Source organism: Aspergillus luchuensis, chromosome 6 (assembly GCF_016861625.1).
Source record: "Aspergillus luchuensis IFO 4308 DNA, chromosome 6, nearly complete sequence".
NCBI lineage: Eukaryota > Fungi > Ascomycota > Eurotiomycetes > Eurotiales > Aspergillaceae > Aspergillus > Aspergillus luchuensis.
In genome coordinates, this window is record NC_054854.1 from 961,460 (window position 1) to 976,858 (window position 15,399).

The window sequence follows — 15,399 nt, forward strand, 5'->3', positions numbered from 1 at the left end:
GTATCTAATATCGCAAGGGCAGGCAGTCTTAGACAGTCTTGATGATTCCCTTTCAGCAACCGAGGATCTTCATGGACAGGAACAGGGCCCATATCGAGCCTCAATCCCTGATCGAACACCCCGATCTCAGCTGGATCTCAGAAACATCACTCTCAGCCTTGCAATTGGGGGCACTGATAGACGATCCTTTACGTAAATCCACATTGGGTATAGAGCCAAGCGCTCAGATAGCAGATCCTATTGACATGTTCGCCGGATGAAATAGAGTTCGCATGGGATCGGAGATTTAACCGGACTGAGGGATGGGGGAAGCCAATAGTTAGTTGAGCAATTAGTAAATTCATTGTCGATCTATCAAGTATGTTGTCATGCATTCAATTACATGAGAGATAAGCGGGCATAACTTGAATTTGGATGATGATAAGCCAAAAGCAATTCCACTGGAGAACCGTAGATAGCGTGCATAACATATAATGCAATACTACCTTACTCATCACGCATGTGATTACTGCATAGTTGTTATGCAGTCACCTGACTGTTATCGTATCTGTGGCGGTGCATGCGGCTCGTGCCAAGCCTTGTTGCGCCACAGACTCGCGACACAAAAAGTGCAAAGTCGAAAGTGAAGCCCAAGTCGGTCAATATCCGCCGTCTGCGATCCTCCCCTCCCATCTTCCCCAGACTCTCCCCGCTGGGTTTTTTTTTCTCTTTCCTCTATAATTTCTATTATCTGAGGGCCATCCCTAAGTCAGACATCATGGCTCCCATCTCTATCGCAGACATCGTCGCCGCTCTGCCGGCCGAAGACACCTGGGGCCCCGCTACCGCCAGCGACAACATGCTGCAGGGCGTCCCCTACGCTCCCTTCTCCAAGGGTGACAAGCTGGGCCGTATGGCTGACTGGACTGCTGAGTCCAAGGACCCTAACCGTGCCGGTCGCCAGGCCTACAACCGCAACTACAGAGGTATACCATATCCTAATATATCCAGCCAAGCCAAGACAAAGCAACTAACTCTGTTTCCTCCAGACCAGCAAGTCTATGGTGCCGGTTCCTCCAGCCTCTTCGCCGTCCAGGTCGCCGAAGACGAATCCTCCTTCTCCGTTGTTGACAACACCCGCAGTTCCGCTAAGCGTACCTTCGGTCGTGGCGGTGGTACCGTCTTCCGTGGCCGCGCCCAGCGCGGTGGTGCTCAGCGCGGTGGTCGCGCTGGCTTCCAGCGTGTGGGTGCTGGCCGTGGCCAGGGTGGTGACCGCTACTACGACAACCGCTCTGGCGGCCGTGGTAACCGTGGCCGTCGCTTCGGCTGGAAGGACTACGACAAGCCCCAGCGCACCCGTGAGCCCTCGGTCAACGTCCGCCCCGACTGGAACATGCTGGAGGAGGTTGACTTCAGCCGTCTGTCCAAGCTGAACCTCGAGGCCCCCGAGGGTGAGGACGTCGACTCGTACGGTTTCCTCTACCACTACGACCGGTCCTACGACAAGGCCCCCGTCAAGAACGCCGAGCGCCGTCTCCAGTCCCTCGACCGTGCCGCCTACAACGTCACCACCACCCAGGACCCCGTCATCCAGGAATTGGCCGAGAAGAACGAGGCCACCATCTTCGCCACCTCGGATATCCTGTCCATGCTCATGTGCGCCCCCCGCAGTGTCTACTCTTGGGACATTGTCATCGTCCACCAGGGCAACAAGATCTACTTCGACAAGCGCGAAGGCGCCTCCCTGGACCTGGTCACCGTCAACGAGAACGCCGCCGACGCTCCCCTTGAACTGGCCGACTCCGCCAACAAGCAGGATGCCATCAACACCCCCAGCGCCCTGGCCATGGAGGCCACCTTCATCAACCACAACTTCGCCCTGCAGACCGTCGTTGAGTCCGAGGACAGCAAGGTCTCCCTGGCCCACCCCAACCCCTTCTACAACGCCGCCGAGGAGACCGAGCCCCTCGCCTCCAAGGCCTACAAGTACCGCCGCTTCGACCTGTCCCTGGAGCGCGATGACGAGCCCGTCAACATGATCGTCCGTACCGAGGTCGACGCCCTCATGAAGAACCCCGTCAACGGCGAGGACCAGCAGCTGCTTGTCAAGGCCCTCAACGAGTTCGACAGCAAGGCCCAGGGCTCCGGTGGTGCTCTCGACTGGCGCAGCAAGCTCTGGTCTCAGCGTGGTGCCGTTGTCGCTACTGAGATGAAGAACAACAGCGTCAAGCTCGCCCGCTGGACCACCCAGGCCATCCTCGCCAAGGCTGACGGCATGAAGCTGGGTTTCGTCTCCCGTGCTAACCCCCGCTCTGCCGCTGGTCACGTCGTTCTCGGTGTTGTCGGCTACAAGCCCCGTGATCTGGCTGCCCAGATGAACCTGAACCTCAGCAACGGTTGGGGTATCGTCCGTACTATTGTTGACCGTATCCGTGCCCTCGATGCCGATGAGGATGAGGACAAGGTCACCAAGTACGTCCTTATCAAGGACCCCAACCGTCCTGTGCTGCGTCTGTACAGCGTCCCTGCTACCACCTTTGAGGAGGAAGAGGAGGTCGCTGCTGAGGAGCAGGAGGGTGCTGAGGAGGAGGCTGATGAGTAAACGGAAGCCACGTTATGATCTTATCTTCTTCTATCTCATGTGCATATTGATTGTCCTTGCTTTCAAAAGTTAGTTACGAACGACGTCTCAACATAGAGTTTGTCCATTATGTTCTACAGATTATAATTCAATCGCGCGACGCACGCAGTCCAGTAGATTTCTACATCACTACCTACCTTGCAGTCACGTAAAGCAGACATTAAGTAGTAGATTCACACAAGCAAACTATAAGTAAACTACAAGTGGAATATTACGCAACAATTCGAATTCTCGCCCCTATCCACCCCGAATACAGCCGTATGTGGATGGACTCAGTAATGTGTCATGAATAAGGAGCATATTTACAGTCCCTTCAAAGCATTGAATACTTCTACAATATTTCACAGCATACCATCTCCACAACAATATACTCGAATTCCGAACAACTCCCCCAATCTAACCCTAACATCCATCCTCATCCTCCACAACTACTTTACAACTACTTTACAACCTCATCTCCCTTCCCCTCCACCGATTATATTCACAAATTCCTCCCAAAGAACCCCTCAATCCTCTCCCACGGAATCAACTCCACGCGATCATACAAATCAACATGTCCAGCCCCAGGCACCCACAACAACTCCTTCGGCTCGCTCGCCCCCCTATACGCATTCTCACTAAACTCCCTAGAATGGGCCTGATCCCCGGAAATAAACAGCACAGGTCTAGGCGCAATGACATCCAAATCCTCCAGGGGATAAAAGTTCATGAACTTCAAGTTACTCGTCACCGTCGGATGCGTCGTCAACTCGGGGGTCGAACCCAGCGGCGTAAACTCGCCACGCACCGTGCGGTAGAAGTCATAGAACTCGCGGTCCACAGCACTAGCATTAGCCGTGAGGGTGTTCGGCGTACCGCCAGTATAACCAATGGGATTGGTCGCTCCGCCAGGATGCTCGTACTCAGGCCAGCGCTGTAGCGCAGCGGAGGCAATCACTTCCTGACGCTGGGTGAGGTTCTGCGAGTGGCGCAGACCTTGCCGGTTGACGGTGCCCATGTCGTACATGCTGGCGGTGACGATGGCTTTGATGCGCGGGTCGATTTTGGCCGCGCTGAGAGCGAAGCCTCCGCTGGCGCAGATGCCGATGACGCCGATGCGGTTGCGGTTGATGGTTATGGGGTGGGGGATGGAAGGGATGGTGGTGATGGTGGTGGTGTTGCTGCCCAGGTAGTCGACTGCGGCGCTGAAGGCTTCGGTGTAGAGGTCGGGTGAGACGGCGTTGCGGGGGGTGCCGGTGCTGCTGCCCCAGAAGGGGAGGTCGATGGACAGGGTGATGTAGCCGCGTTCGGCCATTTTGGTGGCGTATAGGTTGGCGGATTGCTCTTTGACGGCGCCCATGGGGTGGCCCACGATGATGGCGGGCGCCGGGGTGGAGCTGGTGAGGTTGTTGGGGATGAAGAGGTTGCCGGCGATGAGGGTTTGGTATTGCGTTGGGAAGGTCACTGGTTGTAGGGTTACCAGGTTACTTCGGTAGAAGTTGTCGGCGCCGTAGGAGAGGTTTTGCGCCGTGGTGCATATTGTATGCAGGATTGGGGCGAGGAGGAGGGCTGGGAGTTTCATGGTGATGCAGAAGCTGAGAGTGGCTTTGAGGGTTTGGGTTGTAGTTGGATGGTTGTGTTGATGATTTGTGGTTCTTGAAGTAGGTGAGTACATGGCTTTTATAGCCATTGTCTCTGCGAATACCATGATGGCTCGTTGCGTGATTGTGATATTCGTCAGGGGCATTGTCATGTCTAGATGGAGTTGAGAAGTAGATCACTTCTGGTCCTCGTCATGCTAATGCGACTTGCTTACTGTGGGGCGTAAGCTACCCACTGCAACGATTTGATATGGTTGGTTATTGTCTGGATGTCTTTGGATTTGTATTAATGCCTGATCCATGCTACATTGATCCATGGACATCACTGCTTCCCCACTTCGCAAGCACATAAAGGCATCCCCCGATTGTCCTTCTCTTCCGTCTTCCAAGACAACCAACGGACATCTATCCTCTTTCATCATGCCGCCCTACGTACACACTGGCCCAGTCGATTGCTCCCAGGACGCAGACTGCAGCTCCTTGGCGGGCAAAACCGCCATCGTCACAGGCGGTGCCAACGGCCTTGGTGAAGCCTATGTGCGCGCTCTCGTCGCAGCCGGGTAGGTCTCTCGCCTCTCCCTCTATTCAGGGCTAACGAAAGTTCAATGATAGTGTCTACGTCTGTATCGGTGACATCGACACACAGAAAGGTCCGAAACTTGAAGCCGAGCTACCAGGGTAAGGTCTTCCTCCCAGTACTACCCATCCTACCCTAACCCACCCAAAGAACCAAATTCATCCCCTGTTCAACCGGCACCTGGACAGACCAAGTCCGTCTCTTCGAAGCAGCAGTCACCTTCTCTCCAACCAACCGGATCCACTACGTGGTTGCAAACGCCGGCATCCACCGCGTAGATGAAATCTTCCAGCCAGGACCGGACTCCCTACCCGAACCAGACCTAAGCATCATCGACATCAATATCAAAGGTCCTCTCTACACAGCCAAACTAGCCATGCACCACTTCATCCGCCAGAACGGAACCACACCTACCCCAGAGCAAGAAGATACCTGCCTGATCCTCATCGGCTCAGGCGCGGCGTTCCTCGACGTGCCACGCTCGCCGCAGTACTGTGCCAGTAAGTGGGCGATGCGGGGAATCATGCATTCCCTGCGTCGGACGGCATATTACTACGGGTCCCGAGTCAATGTGATTAGCCCGTGGTATGTGCACACCGGGATTTTGTCCGAGGAGGCATTTGCACACTGTAAGCGGGCCGGGGTGGAGTTTGCCGCAGCGGAGGATGCAGGGCGCTGCCTGCTGAGGATCCTGGCAGATGGGAGAGTTAATGGGCATTCGTTCTTTGTGACGGCTCGGAAGTGGGCGGAGAAGGGGTTTATGGATTTGGACTTGGAGGATTTCGGGGATGATGCGTTGCTGGGGGAGGTGCAGGAGATGCAGATTTGCAGTGCCCCGGTGGAGGCAGGGTTGATTGTGTAGTTCGGTAGATTGTCGGCAGTTAATGAATATACCATGTTTGGTATTCATCATTCACGTTAATCGCATGGACCATAGTTGAGGCCGAGGCCGGAGATAGCATCAACCAGGGTTGGTATCCTTCCATGGTTAAGGGTCTCCCGGCTCCATAGCGTTCCGGATGGTGATTGATGGATTGGTGAAGAGCGGGTCTGGCTTGGCGTAAGCAAGATGCATTAGTGCCGGATAGCAGCCAAGTTTATCTTCTTCCGCTGTCTGTGTTTTGTGTCTCTCCCAACTTCTTCATCCACGGTGTGTCTTCTAGAATGACTTGGAATTTCAGGCAACATCGTTTTGTCAGGCTAACACTGCCCATGCGATGTCCCAATTGATCTTGGCACGCTTGGCTGAATACACATCCACGCAACACATTCGGTCTTTCTCTCTCTCACCCATGCTGTCGACATCATCACGATCTGCATCCGGATGCTGGTTCGAGTCGGATGATTACAAATGTCCCTTATGTGGCAGTGCATCATGAGCTCTGATGGGTGCTGCTTATGGCGGTGGAGTTCTGGCTTACTGGACTGGCCTCAGTTCGGATCGTGCGTCGGAGATAGCAGCTCAGCCTCTACCATCTATCCATTGCTTCAGAAAGGTATTCTGTTGCCTAGATATGATGTGTATAGCCCATTACGATGTATATGTCTGTGTGTTTACTGGTAGGGCTTTTCATTATGGAGTATATATACAGATCATGAAAGAAGCAAAGCATCATGGGCGGCTCAATATATTCGATCTGCGCCAAAATACAGAGCTGCCATGAGGAGTTTCTTTGATGTTCTCACTGTGGTGTGCACCTTCACTTTGATTCGAAATGTTCTTGGTATGGCATGTATCTAGTCCTACTGGTGAGAATCATCCTTACATTACTAGGCCATTCGGTTCGAAACCCAGCCACAGAACATGCAGCCCGACTCGAGCAGGTCGTGATTCACCCCCAGTCCCGGACTACCTCGGTCAAGGGCCAACTGGACATTACTATAGGGGTTCCTGGACATGGTGGCCCGGTGCGGCTGCAATTGGAACCGAACCGGGACATTCTTGCCCAGGATACTTATATCGAGTATCTGGACGGCACAGAACCCCAATCACTCGATGGAGACAGGGAAAGAGTGTTTCGGGGTGACGTCCTGGTGAATTCGTCCAGCAATGCATGGCATCCAGCAGGACGAGCACGCATATATCTCATCCAGGATGGGACAAGCCCGCTGTTCGAGGGAGCCTTCACGCTGTTCGATCAACAATATCACCTCAACCTAGTCACGCAGACCAATTCCTCCTATCCGCACATGGAAATCAGCACATCTGGAGATGCTATAAGCACACTGTCTCAGAACACAGTCTTCCCCCGGCAATCCACCCAAGACAACACATGCTCCCGGCCCCGGCGAGTCGCTCTGATCGGTCTCGCCACAGATTGTTCCTACCGCGCCGCATTCTCATCCACAGATGAGCTCCGCCGAGGACTAATCAGCATGGTGAACACCGCATCAGAGGTCTACGAGAGGACATGGAACATCTCGCTCGCCATCCGCAACATCACCATCAGCGACGAGTCATGTCCTGACACACCCCAGCGAGACACCCCATGGAACGTCGGCTGCTCCAGTGGGAACCTGGACTGGCGACTCCAGCAATTTGCCTCATGGCGACGCTGGCATTACGACCCCAATGCCTACTGGACTCTGATGACCAATTGTCCCACTGGGAATGTGGTGGGTGTGTCCATCGTGGGAGGGCTCTGTACGACTTACTCCGGGGCAAACGTAGTGGCGCGGACTTCCAATCAGTGGCAGGTTTTTGCGTACGTCCTTTAGCCAGTCATACCTTATGAGGCATACTAATTTCTCTTGCATGTCTAGCCACGAATCCGGCCACATGTTCGGCGCGACCCATGACTGCGAGTCCCAAACCTGCTCCACTTCGAATGGAGATTGCTGCCCTTTGTCTTCGAGCTCTTGCGACGCCGGCGGACAGTATATCATGAACCCATCTTCCACGTCCTACCAGACGTCCTTTTCGCCCTGCACTGTTGGACAAGTGTGCTCATTGCTTCGCTCTGGCAGAGTAGAGGATGACTGCCTTGTACATAGTAACGATACCGGACCTACGATCAGTGGTCCAAGTACCCCTGCTGGTGAGTGCGGCAATGGCATCGTCGAGGATGGCGAGGAGTGCGATTGCGGTGAGAACTGCGCGGACAATTCCAATTCCAATTCCTGCTGCGTTAACTGCCGGTTGGTAAGTGGCTCGCAATGCGATAGTGGCAGTGGGCGTTGCCCATCTGGACGCTGCGAAGGTAGTGAGGATCGCCGTCCGTTAGGGGGATATGAACCGCTGGTTATTGGACTGGCTGCTGGTATAGGAGGGGGGTTGCTTCTTGGGATAGTCATTGCCATTGTGTGGCGCTGTTGTGGGAGGAGAAGAGTGGATAAACAGGACGAACCTACTCTCGCTAGAGAAGTAAATAATAATCATATATACCGATAGTTACACAGCTATGTGTATGGAACAAAATAAGTAGATTTTTAGTGATGCTAAGAAATAATCGCCACAGCTATCAATCCCGACCCATGAATATGAAAGCCCCACACCGTCCCAGGCTTATCTATCTGAACAACATTTCCAGAACTTCAGCCTAGAAATTAACGTTCAGACCACCGAAGAATCACCGTTTCCCCGAGTGGGTCAACTACTGGTAGACTAGCCCTGCATAAATAAGCCTGCAGCTCCGCCGTGTCAGCAACTTGCATCCACCAATAACCAATAACCCACATCATGTCTCGACACGAACCACCACCCCAAATGGATCCGATAGCTCCTACATCATCAACATCAAACACTGTGACGCTTCGGCCGATGCCTCAGCTAGAACATCTCTGGACGCCTGAAGACGATTGGACGGGGGTCAGCGATCGAATCCACCGTCGTCGGCTGCAGAATAGGTTGAATCAACGGGCTTATCGTATGTCTTCCTCCGACATAAGTGGTGGTTGTTAATCTGACTATATCAACCAGGCAAGAAACATAAAGCCACTACGAGAGATTCCTCCTCCTCTACATCCACCACTCAAACCCAAACCCTAATTCCCCATCCCTCCACCACAATCCACCACCACCACCACCACCCCACATCATCCCCATCAACAACTCCAGAAGAAGAAGAAGAAGAAGAAGATAATCACCACTGCCCCCTCGCCCCCAGCAACATCAACATCCCCCACGTCCACAAAACCCTCACCACCCTCGCCATCCAAAGCTACCTCACCAACAGCCCCCGTCTCGAACACCTGCTGAGTCTCTCCCGGCTCAACGTCCACCGAGCCATCAACGACAACATCCGCTTACTGGGCATGACACCCGCGCACCTCCGACCCGACGACGCCCTCTCAATCTTCAACACCCCATCCCCATTTCCAAAAAACATCGATATCTCCACCCTCCCGGAGAGTCTCCGCCCCACGCCCCTCCAACGCCTCATCCCGCACCACCCCTGGCTGGACTTCTTCCCGTTCCCCGAGATGCGGGACCGGTTGATTGTCGCGGCGGCGACGGGCTACCTGGATGAGGACGAGCTGTGTCGGGATCTCATGGCGTTTTGGGATACCCGGAACTCTGGGGCGACGTTGGTGGTGTGGGGCGTGCCGTGGGATCCACGGAATTGGGAGGTCACCGAGGCGTTCTTGGGGAAGTGGAGGTGGGTGGTGCTGGGGTTGGGCGGGTTGAGGAGGAGTACGGATTATTGGAGGGGGAGGAGGGGGGAGGGGAGGTTGGTTTTTTGATAGCATGCTGCTTTGATGTAGGATCTTGTCTTGTTGGTTGATAGATTGGGGTATGTGGAATGAAGTATACTATGGTATTATTAGTATGGGACTTGGAGGAGAAATATGACACATTATTGAACCCCTCTACATACCATGTCACCAGTCACCACATTCCATGCCTACTACAAATAAACTTAGGTTATAGTTTGACATCTTCAATTTCCAACAACAACCTTCATAGTAAACCAACCTCACACACTATACCACTCTATATACAAACATCAGCATCAATTCCAAATCAACATATATTAAACCAATTACATAAATACTACAAACCATTCAATACACTCTAGACAACCTCATTCATTCATTCATTTATACTATACCCAAAGCCACACCACGCCACCAAACCAAACAAGGTTAGATTACTCATTCCCGTCCACCAACCAACCCACTAAATTCTAATCAACTTAACTGATTAACTACCTACTCTATCTAACCTACCACTCTAATCCACCTCCAACAATCACTCACTTACAACCCCCCTCCAAGGGGAATAAGAATAATAATAACAATAATGCCCACCCCTCTCCCCCACCGTCCCAAATCCCGCCCAACGGCATCCTGCCTCCCCTGCCGAACTCGAAAAGTCAAGGTAAATCCCAATCCCAATCCCCTCCCAATCCCCTCCACCCACCCCCAAAACCTCATCAATCACATCCAATCTAAAAATCCTCACAGTGCAACCGCCTCCAACCATGCGAAACATGCAGTGCGCGAAACATCGCGCACGAATGTAAATACGCCGTGGCGGATGAAGACAGGCAGGCGATTGCGCAAGCGGAGATGATAGCTGAGTTGAGGGCGGAGGTGAATCGATTACAGAGACAATATCATGAGTATCAGGAGTCTTCATCTGTCGATGAGTTTTATGTCAATATTCTAGAAGAAGGGAGCGGGGCATTAGAGGAATTGGAGAATGAGGAGGAGAGTTTGGGAGAAGAGGGTGATGATGATGATGAGTTGGAGAGGGTGTATCGGATTTTGAAGGATGGGGAGTGGGAGAGGGTGAGGGAGGTGGTGGGGAGGATTAGAGGGGATACTATTACTACCACTACTTCTATTTCTGTGTGATTATTATGTTATGTTTTATGTTTATTGTGGGATTGGAGATATATGGTGGGTGGGTGTGTATGCAATTCGTGGTTCTCGTGATTATTGATTAGGGTGGTATAGCTTAAATCAACTGGGCAAGATCCAACACTGATAGAAAAGGAAAGAAGAAGACACTCAAAATTAACAAGTTGTATGGCCAGTGCGCTCTGGCGGTTAAACCCCACAGGAAGAAGAGAATCAGAAGAGAACAGAAGAAAAGAATCAGAAGAGAACAGAAGAAAAGAACAGCCTTGCTCCCAGAGCTTTTATATACACCTCGCCAAAGCAAACCCTGTTAGAACAATTACCCAAACCCAAATAATCACCTCATTAACTCCATCCAGATCGCCCACTTCTGCCCTCAGCTCACGAATACATCATCTCATCACCGGGATGGGAAAGGGCGCCCTCGACCTTGGCTCCGAGAACACTGCTCAGGCAGTCCATCAGTTCAAAGTCTTCCACCACCGCGCCAAAGCCGTAGCAGCGCACTTTGGTGTTCAACGTCTCAATGATCACTTTGACGTCGTCCTTGGTCAGGCTGCGGTAGAGCTCGTGATTCTTCAAACACTGCAGCGCCATGATAGGCGTGATCTGTCCGTCCGTCACGAGCTGCCGACTGAGGTTGAGAAGGGTCGACAGGTTGGCGTGAGGGAGATCGTAGGTCTTATGCGGATAAGTTTGTTCATTCGAGGTGTTGGCGATGTAACTGGGCGGCGGGCAGGTCGCCATCAAGGCGTGACCCGAGAATGGCATGTCCTCGTCATCGGCTTCCGTGATCGATCGGCGGCAGAGATAGTCGGTATGTTCGCGACACGGCGATTCCAATCTAGACAGCAGTCAGTCATACAATCTTCCGTTAGACGAAATGTGGCGGGTCGTACGTCAAAATAAAGTCAATCTGTAGCTGGGGGTGCTCCTCAAAGATGCCCGATGGGTGCCTCGGTGCCCGGCTCACTGGCGCGATCTGGTCGAGCGTCGCTAGGGCGTCACACGGGGCGGCCTGATATGGTCCTTGCGGTGGTGACATCTCGCTCGACGACACATCAATCTGCTCGATCCCCGTGGTGATTGGACTCAAGCTTGCGGAGACGGTGGTCGGTGGTGTGGTGTACATGTTGTTCGTCGAGGGATTGGAAGGAGCAACGCCGGTGGGCTGCGATCCCGTGCTACTGCTGGCAAATGGGCTGGACTGATAGCCGATCGTGGGTCGTTCAGCCTTGCGCCGCTCGAGCTCGGGTTCGTAGTTGATGCCATGGGCCGTAAGGATGTCTTTCAGGATGGTGTTCTCGTCCGACAGCGACTGCACCATATCCCGGTGTTGAACCACAGTCAAGTTGGCCGCCGAAATCTCCTGTGTGTATGCCTCTCGCAACCGCGACACCTCCGTTTCCAACGCCCGTATATATTGTTCCTTGCGCTCGCGATGAGTTCTAAACAGTCGTTGGCATCTGTTCCTAGATAAAATGCAGAGACGGGAAAGCCACGTACCTCTGAGCCTGGCGATTCAGTTCCTGTCGTCTGGTAAGGGCGGGTTTGCTGTCGGGTTTGGGACCACGTCGTTTGGCCGGTTGACCATCTAGAAAGGGAGTCGGTTACAATGAGTGCGGACCAGAGAGAACACACGGGAGTACAAACCTCGAGTAACCTTCTTCTGTGTGCCGCTGAAGAACTTGAAAAAGTCGGCCCCGATTGTTGAGGGTCTGGAATTGGGTTGGCCTGCATGCAGTGTCAGAGCGGGCAATTGACCGGATCCTCTCCGCGCAGCAAAGCGATGCAAGACACAACAAGCAACAGGATATCACGAAATGAGGAAAGACATGTAGGTACAGCACATCACGTCATACAACATGCAGGCAGTGCAGATGACAGAAGCAAGAAATGGTATGTTACGAGCGACCGGTGCCGACTGCAGCCTTTCCCCCATCCGGGATGCTCTGTGTATCCAACACACATGTTCCCCAGAAAAAGCAGAAATGAAATGGAAAAACGGGCGCCAATCGTATCACCACAGGTATACAAGCAATGCGAGGTCTCCAGGGCAAAGGAAGCCGGGAACTTACTTGGCATAGCCTCTGGTGTCATGGTTTGGCGATTGCCCGCACTTAGGTCCACAGACATCGGACCACCATTTATGGAAGTCATGATGGTTGTGATGATGAAGAAAGAGGGTGATTGGGAGAAATGCGACCGGCGCGATCAGAAGATGGCCGACGGAGGACACCGACGAAGCGGAGGACGGAGGCGGGAAGAATGAGGGGAAGCGAAGAGAGCGAGAGAGAGAGAAAGAGAGAAAGGATTCGATGGGACTAGACGGTGGAGGAGGAGGAACCGACAGCAGATTAAATGAAAGCGAGATTCATTCAATCAATCAATCAATCAATCAATCTGGACCGTTGTCAGCCTTAAAATGGATTTTGATTTGGTAGTCAAGTGGATTCCTCTTGTATTTTTTCCAGTCCAAGCGTCTTTCACCGTTGGGGAACAAGATATACGCACCGGCAGGGTCGGACGTTTTCCCCGAAAGTGCGCGGCCGATGGGGACCTGAGTTTGGGGGCAGTGGAGGAGGGGAGCCACCACACGAGCTCTGGACCAGGGGAAAAGGAGAGATCTGAATGGAGCAGATGGGAAATAGGCTGGCGGGGGTGGAAAAACGGTCAGGCAATAATATCGATTAATTGATTTATTGATTAATTGAAGGTTGGCCCGGTTGCCCGTTTACCGTCCGTGGGTTCCAAGGTGGATAAATGTATAAGTTGAGTTTGGTGTGTTGATTTGTGGTTTCTTGGTAGTGGTAGTAGTACCTCTGTTGGAGTACTAGGTTAAGTAAGGTAAGGTAGGAGAGAGGAAAAAGTGGGTGCGGCGGGTGTGGTGGGCGGGAGTTGACGGATGGATTGGATGGAAGTATGGGGTGTGTCAGAAAAGGGCGAGTTTCAGTTGAGACTTGAAGCTGCAGGTTGAAAGGGGGAGAGACGGTGGAGGAAGAAAAGAGTAGATAGATAGATAGTATGAGGGTAAGTGGAGAGAGAGTGTGTGTGAGAGAGGGAGGGAGGGAGGGAGTGAGAGGAAGAAGAGGAAGAAAGAGGAAGAGTGGAAAGAGAAAGAGACAGAAGAATAATACTCTTGTGGCAAGTCAGTGAAAGAGAGAGTGTGTGAAAAGAGTGAAAAGAGAGAGTAAGTGAGTGAGTGAGTGAGTGAGTGAGTGAGTGAGTGGACACCCACTACTGTCCTGGATAGTCGACTAGTTTCGGTTTGGATGAATGGAGAGCGACGATAGTAAGTATCGACTCGTTTGGGATCCGAAGTTAAGTTGGTCATCCGTAGGCGAGCCGGCGTTATATCGACGGGGGAGACCCTGTCAAGCCTTTTAGCGATCCCGAGCATTATTGGCTTGTTGCTTGCATCTCCCTTCCCTTTTCTTCACGGACCCAGCAGAAGACACCCAGCGGTCGGCGCAAAGGCCAGGCACACGGCTTTAGTTAGTTAGTTACAGTCTAGTAGTAGCAGCATCAACTTAGTAGTGGTTGGTGCCTGCCATGCACCCGGGGCGTCCACTAGTAGTCACAATAGATCCAGGCACAGATTTTAATTGGAATTGTACAGGAGGGAAGGGAATGGATTGGTCAGTGACAGAATTGATCGTGAATTTGCAGAATCTAAAAAAGAAATAAAAAAGAAATATTAAAATGAATAAATGTGATAACCAAGAAAGAAAATCAAATATCGACCATGATGATTAATTGTTGAAAAATAAAATAAGATGAAATGACTACAGCCTACAGCATACAGAAATCAAAAGGAATTAAACTTCACAGTGAAAAGGGGAATGGTCGAAAGAATAAAATAATAACGATACAATAATCACCATATCCCAAAAATGCTCATCCAAAAAGAGAGAGGGACAGAAAGCAGTGCAGAGGGGAAAAATAGAAAGAAAAAGAGGTCAGAAAATAAGAGACAGATAGAGAGAGAGAGAGACAGCAAAGAGGGTGTACCTTACAGTCTACACATTCCCCGGCCCGTTTCAGACTAGTGCAGCTTCTCCCTCCACCCCCCCCCTCCCTCCCTCCTCTTCTCTCTTCTCTCTTTCTCTCTCTTTTCTGGCTGTCCCGATCTCGCCTCGGCTTTAGTATTTAGTATTAGTAGTACTACGGTTAATGTAGTACTGGAGATGGGCTACGCAACCAGCTTAACCTTACCATACTCTCTCTTTCTCTCTCCCTCCCTCCCTCACACAAAAAAACATGACATTAGTGAGAAACCAGATAATGAGTGATCATTCAATTATTATTCACTATTCGTGTTCCTGTCAAAGAACTCAGAGGAAGAGAAGAAAAGCATCTGCCCGTGTGGAGTGAAGCAACAACTACTAGTAATAACCGGGTGTGATCGGCCAGGCATCCAGTCACTCGGCGGTTATTGGCTATTGGTTTTTTCTTTTTCTTTTTCATCCTCCTCTGAATCGCCGTCGCCCCTCACGTCTGCCTGTCTCTGCTGGCCTCTCCCCCCTCCGAGTAATTGTGAATTGGGATCCTCGCTGCATCGTCAATAATCAATCGTGCTACTACTTCCGTACTCATCATCCTCCTCCTCATCGTCACTAAATCCGCGGCAATGGTTCGTCTCTCTGCTATCCGGATCCATCAGCTGCTACTGTAAGTGGTTTGATTATTATTATTTTTTTTTTATTATTATTATTTTTTCACTTCCTCCTTTTTATTTTTTTTATACATTCCTCTTCCATTCTACCTCAGTCCTAGCCTCATGCACTTAGAGGATCAGAGAGACGCAAGTCAGGCAA

The 15,399-nt window shown here is 51.9% G+C and overlaps 8 protein-coding genes across 8 annotated transcripts; 6 read left to right on the forward strand and 2 right to left on the reverse strand.

Annotated features, from left to right (window-relative positions):
• Nucleotides 1–757: 757 nt before the first annotated feature.
• On the forward strand, nt 758–2,581 carry AKAW2_60359S (eukaryotic translation initiation factor 3 subunit D; the record flags this gene model as incomplete). Its single annotated transcript, XM_041692476.1, has 1 exon — nt 758–2,581. The coding sequence occupies one exon, from the start codon at nt 758–760 to the stop codon at nt 2,579–2,581; it is 1,824 nt and encodes a 607-aa protein (XP_041545857.1).
• A 520-nt stretch (nt 2,582–3,101) lies between these two features.
• Nucleotides 3,102–4,181, reverse strand: AKAW2_60360A (alpha/beta hydrolase; the record flags this gene model as incomplete). The annotated part of the gene is made up of 1 exon (XM_041692477.1): nt 3,102–4,181. The coding sequence occupies one exon, from the start codon at nt 4,179–4,181 to the stop codon at nt 3,102–3,104; it is 1,080 nt and encodes a 359-aa protein (XP_041545858.1).
• A 334-nt stretch (nt 4,182–4,515) lies between these two features.
• AKAW2_60361S (uncharacterized protein) lies at nt 4,516–4,882 on the forward strand (the record flags this gene model as incomplete). The annotated part of the gene is made up of 2 exons (XM_041692478.1): nt 4,516–4,760; nt 4,813–4,882. 2 exons carry the CDS (start codon nt 4,516–4,518, stop codon nt 4,880–4,882), a joined length of 315 nt encoding a protein of 104 aa, XP_041545859.1.
• Nucleotides 4,883–5,153: 271 nt separating this feature from the next.
• On the forward strand, nt 5,154–5,639 carry AKAW2_60362S (uncharacterized protein; the record flags this gene model as incomplete). Its single annotated transcript, XM_041692480.1, has 1 exon — nt 5,154–5,639. One exon carries the CDS (start codon nt 5,154–5,156, stop codon nt 5,637–5,639), a length of 486 nt encoding a protein of 161 aa, XP_041545860.1.
• A 798-nt stretch (nt 5,640–6,437) lies between these two features.
• On the forward strand, nt 6,438–8,168 carry admA (ADAM family of metalloprotease ADM-A; the record flags this gene model as incomplete). The annotated part of the gene is made up of 3 exons (XM_041692481.1): nt 6,438–6,501; nt 6,552–7,482; nt 7,541–8,168. 3 exons carry the CDS (start codon nt 6,438–6,440, stop codon nt 8,166–8,168), a joined length of 1,623 nt encoding a protein of 540 aa, XP_041545861.1.
• Nucleotides 8,169–8,456: 288 nt separating this feature from the next.
• On the forward strand, nt 8,457–9,460 carry AKAW2_60364S (bZIP transcription factor; the record flags this gene model as incomplete). The annotated part of the gene is made up of 2 exons (XM_041692482.1): nt 8,457–8,643; nt 8,697–9,460. The coding sequence occupies 2 exons, from the start codon at nt 8,457–8,459 to the stop codon at nt 9,458–9,460; spliced, it is 951 nt and encodes a 316-aa protein (XP_041545862.1).
• Nucleotides 9,461–10,019: 559 nt separating this feature from the next.
• On the forward strand, nt 10,020–10,576 carry AKAW2_60365S (Zn(II)2Cys6 transcription factor domain-containing protein; the record flags this gene model as incomplete). Its single annotated transcript, XM_041692483.1, has 2 exons — nt 10,020–10,097; nt 10,184–10,576. 2 exons carry the CDS (start codon nt 10,020–10,022, stop codon nt 10,574–10,576), a joined length of 471 nt encoding a protein of 156 aa, XP_041545863.1.
• A 387-nt stretch (nt 10,577–10,963) lies between these two features.
• On the reverse strand, nt 10,964–12,742 carry flbB (the record flags this gene model as incomplete). Its single annotated transcript, XM_041692484.1, has 5 exons — nt 10,964–11,426; nt 11,482–12,030; nt 12,089–12,176; nt 12,236–12,316; nt 12,661–12,742. The coding sequence occupies 5 exons, from the start codon at nt 12,740–12,742 to the stop codon at nt 10,964–10,966; spliced, it is 1,263 nt and encodes a 420-aa protein (XP_041545864.1).
• Nucleotides 12,743–15,399: the final 2,657 nt, after the last annotated feature.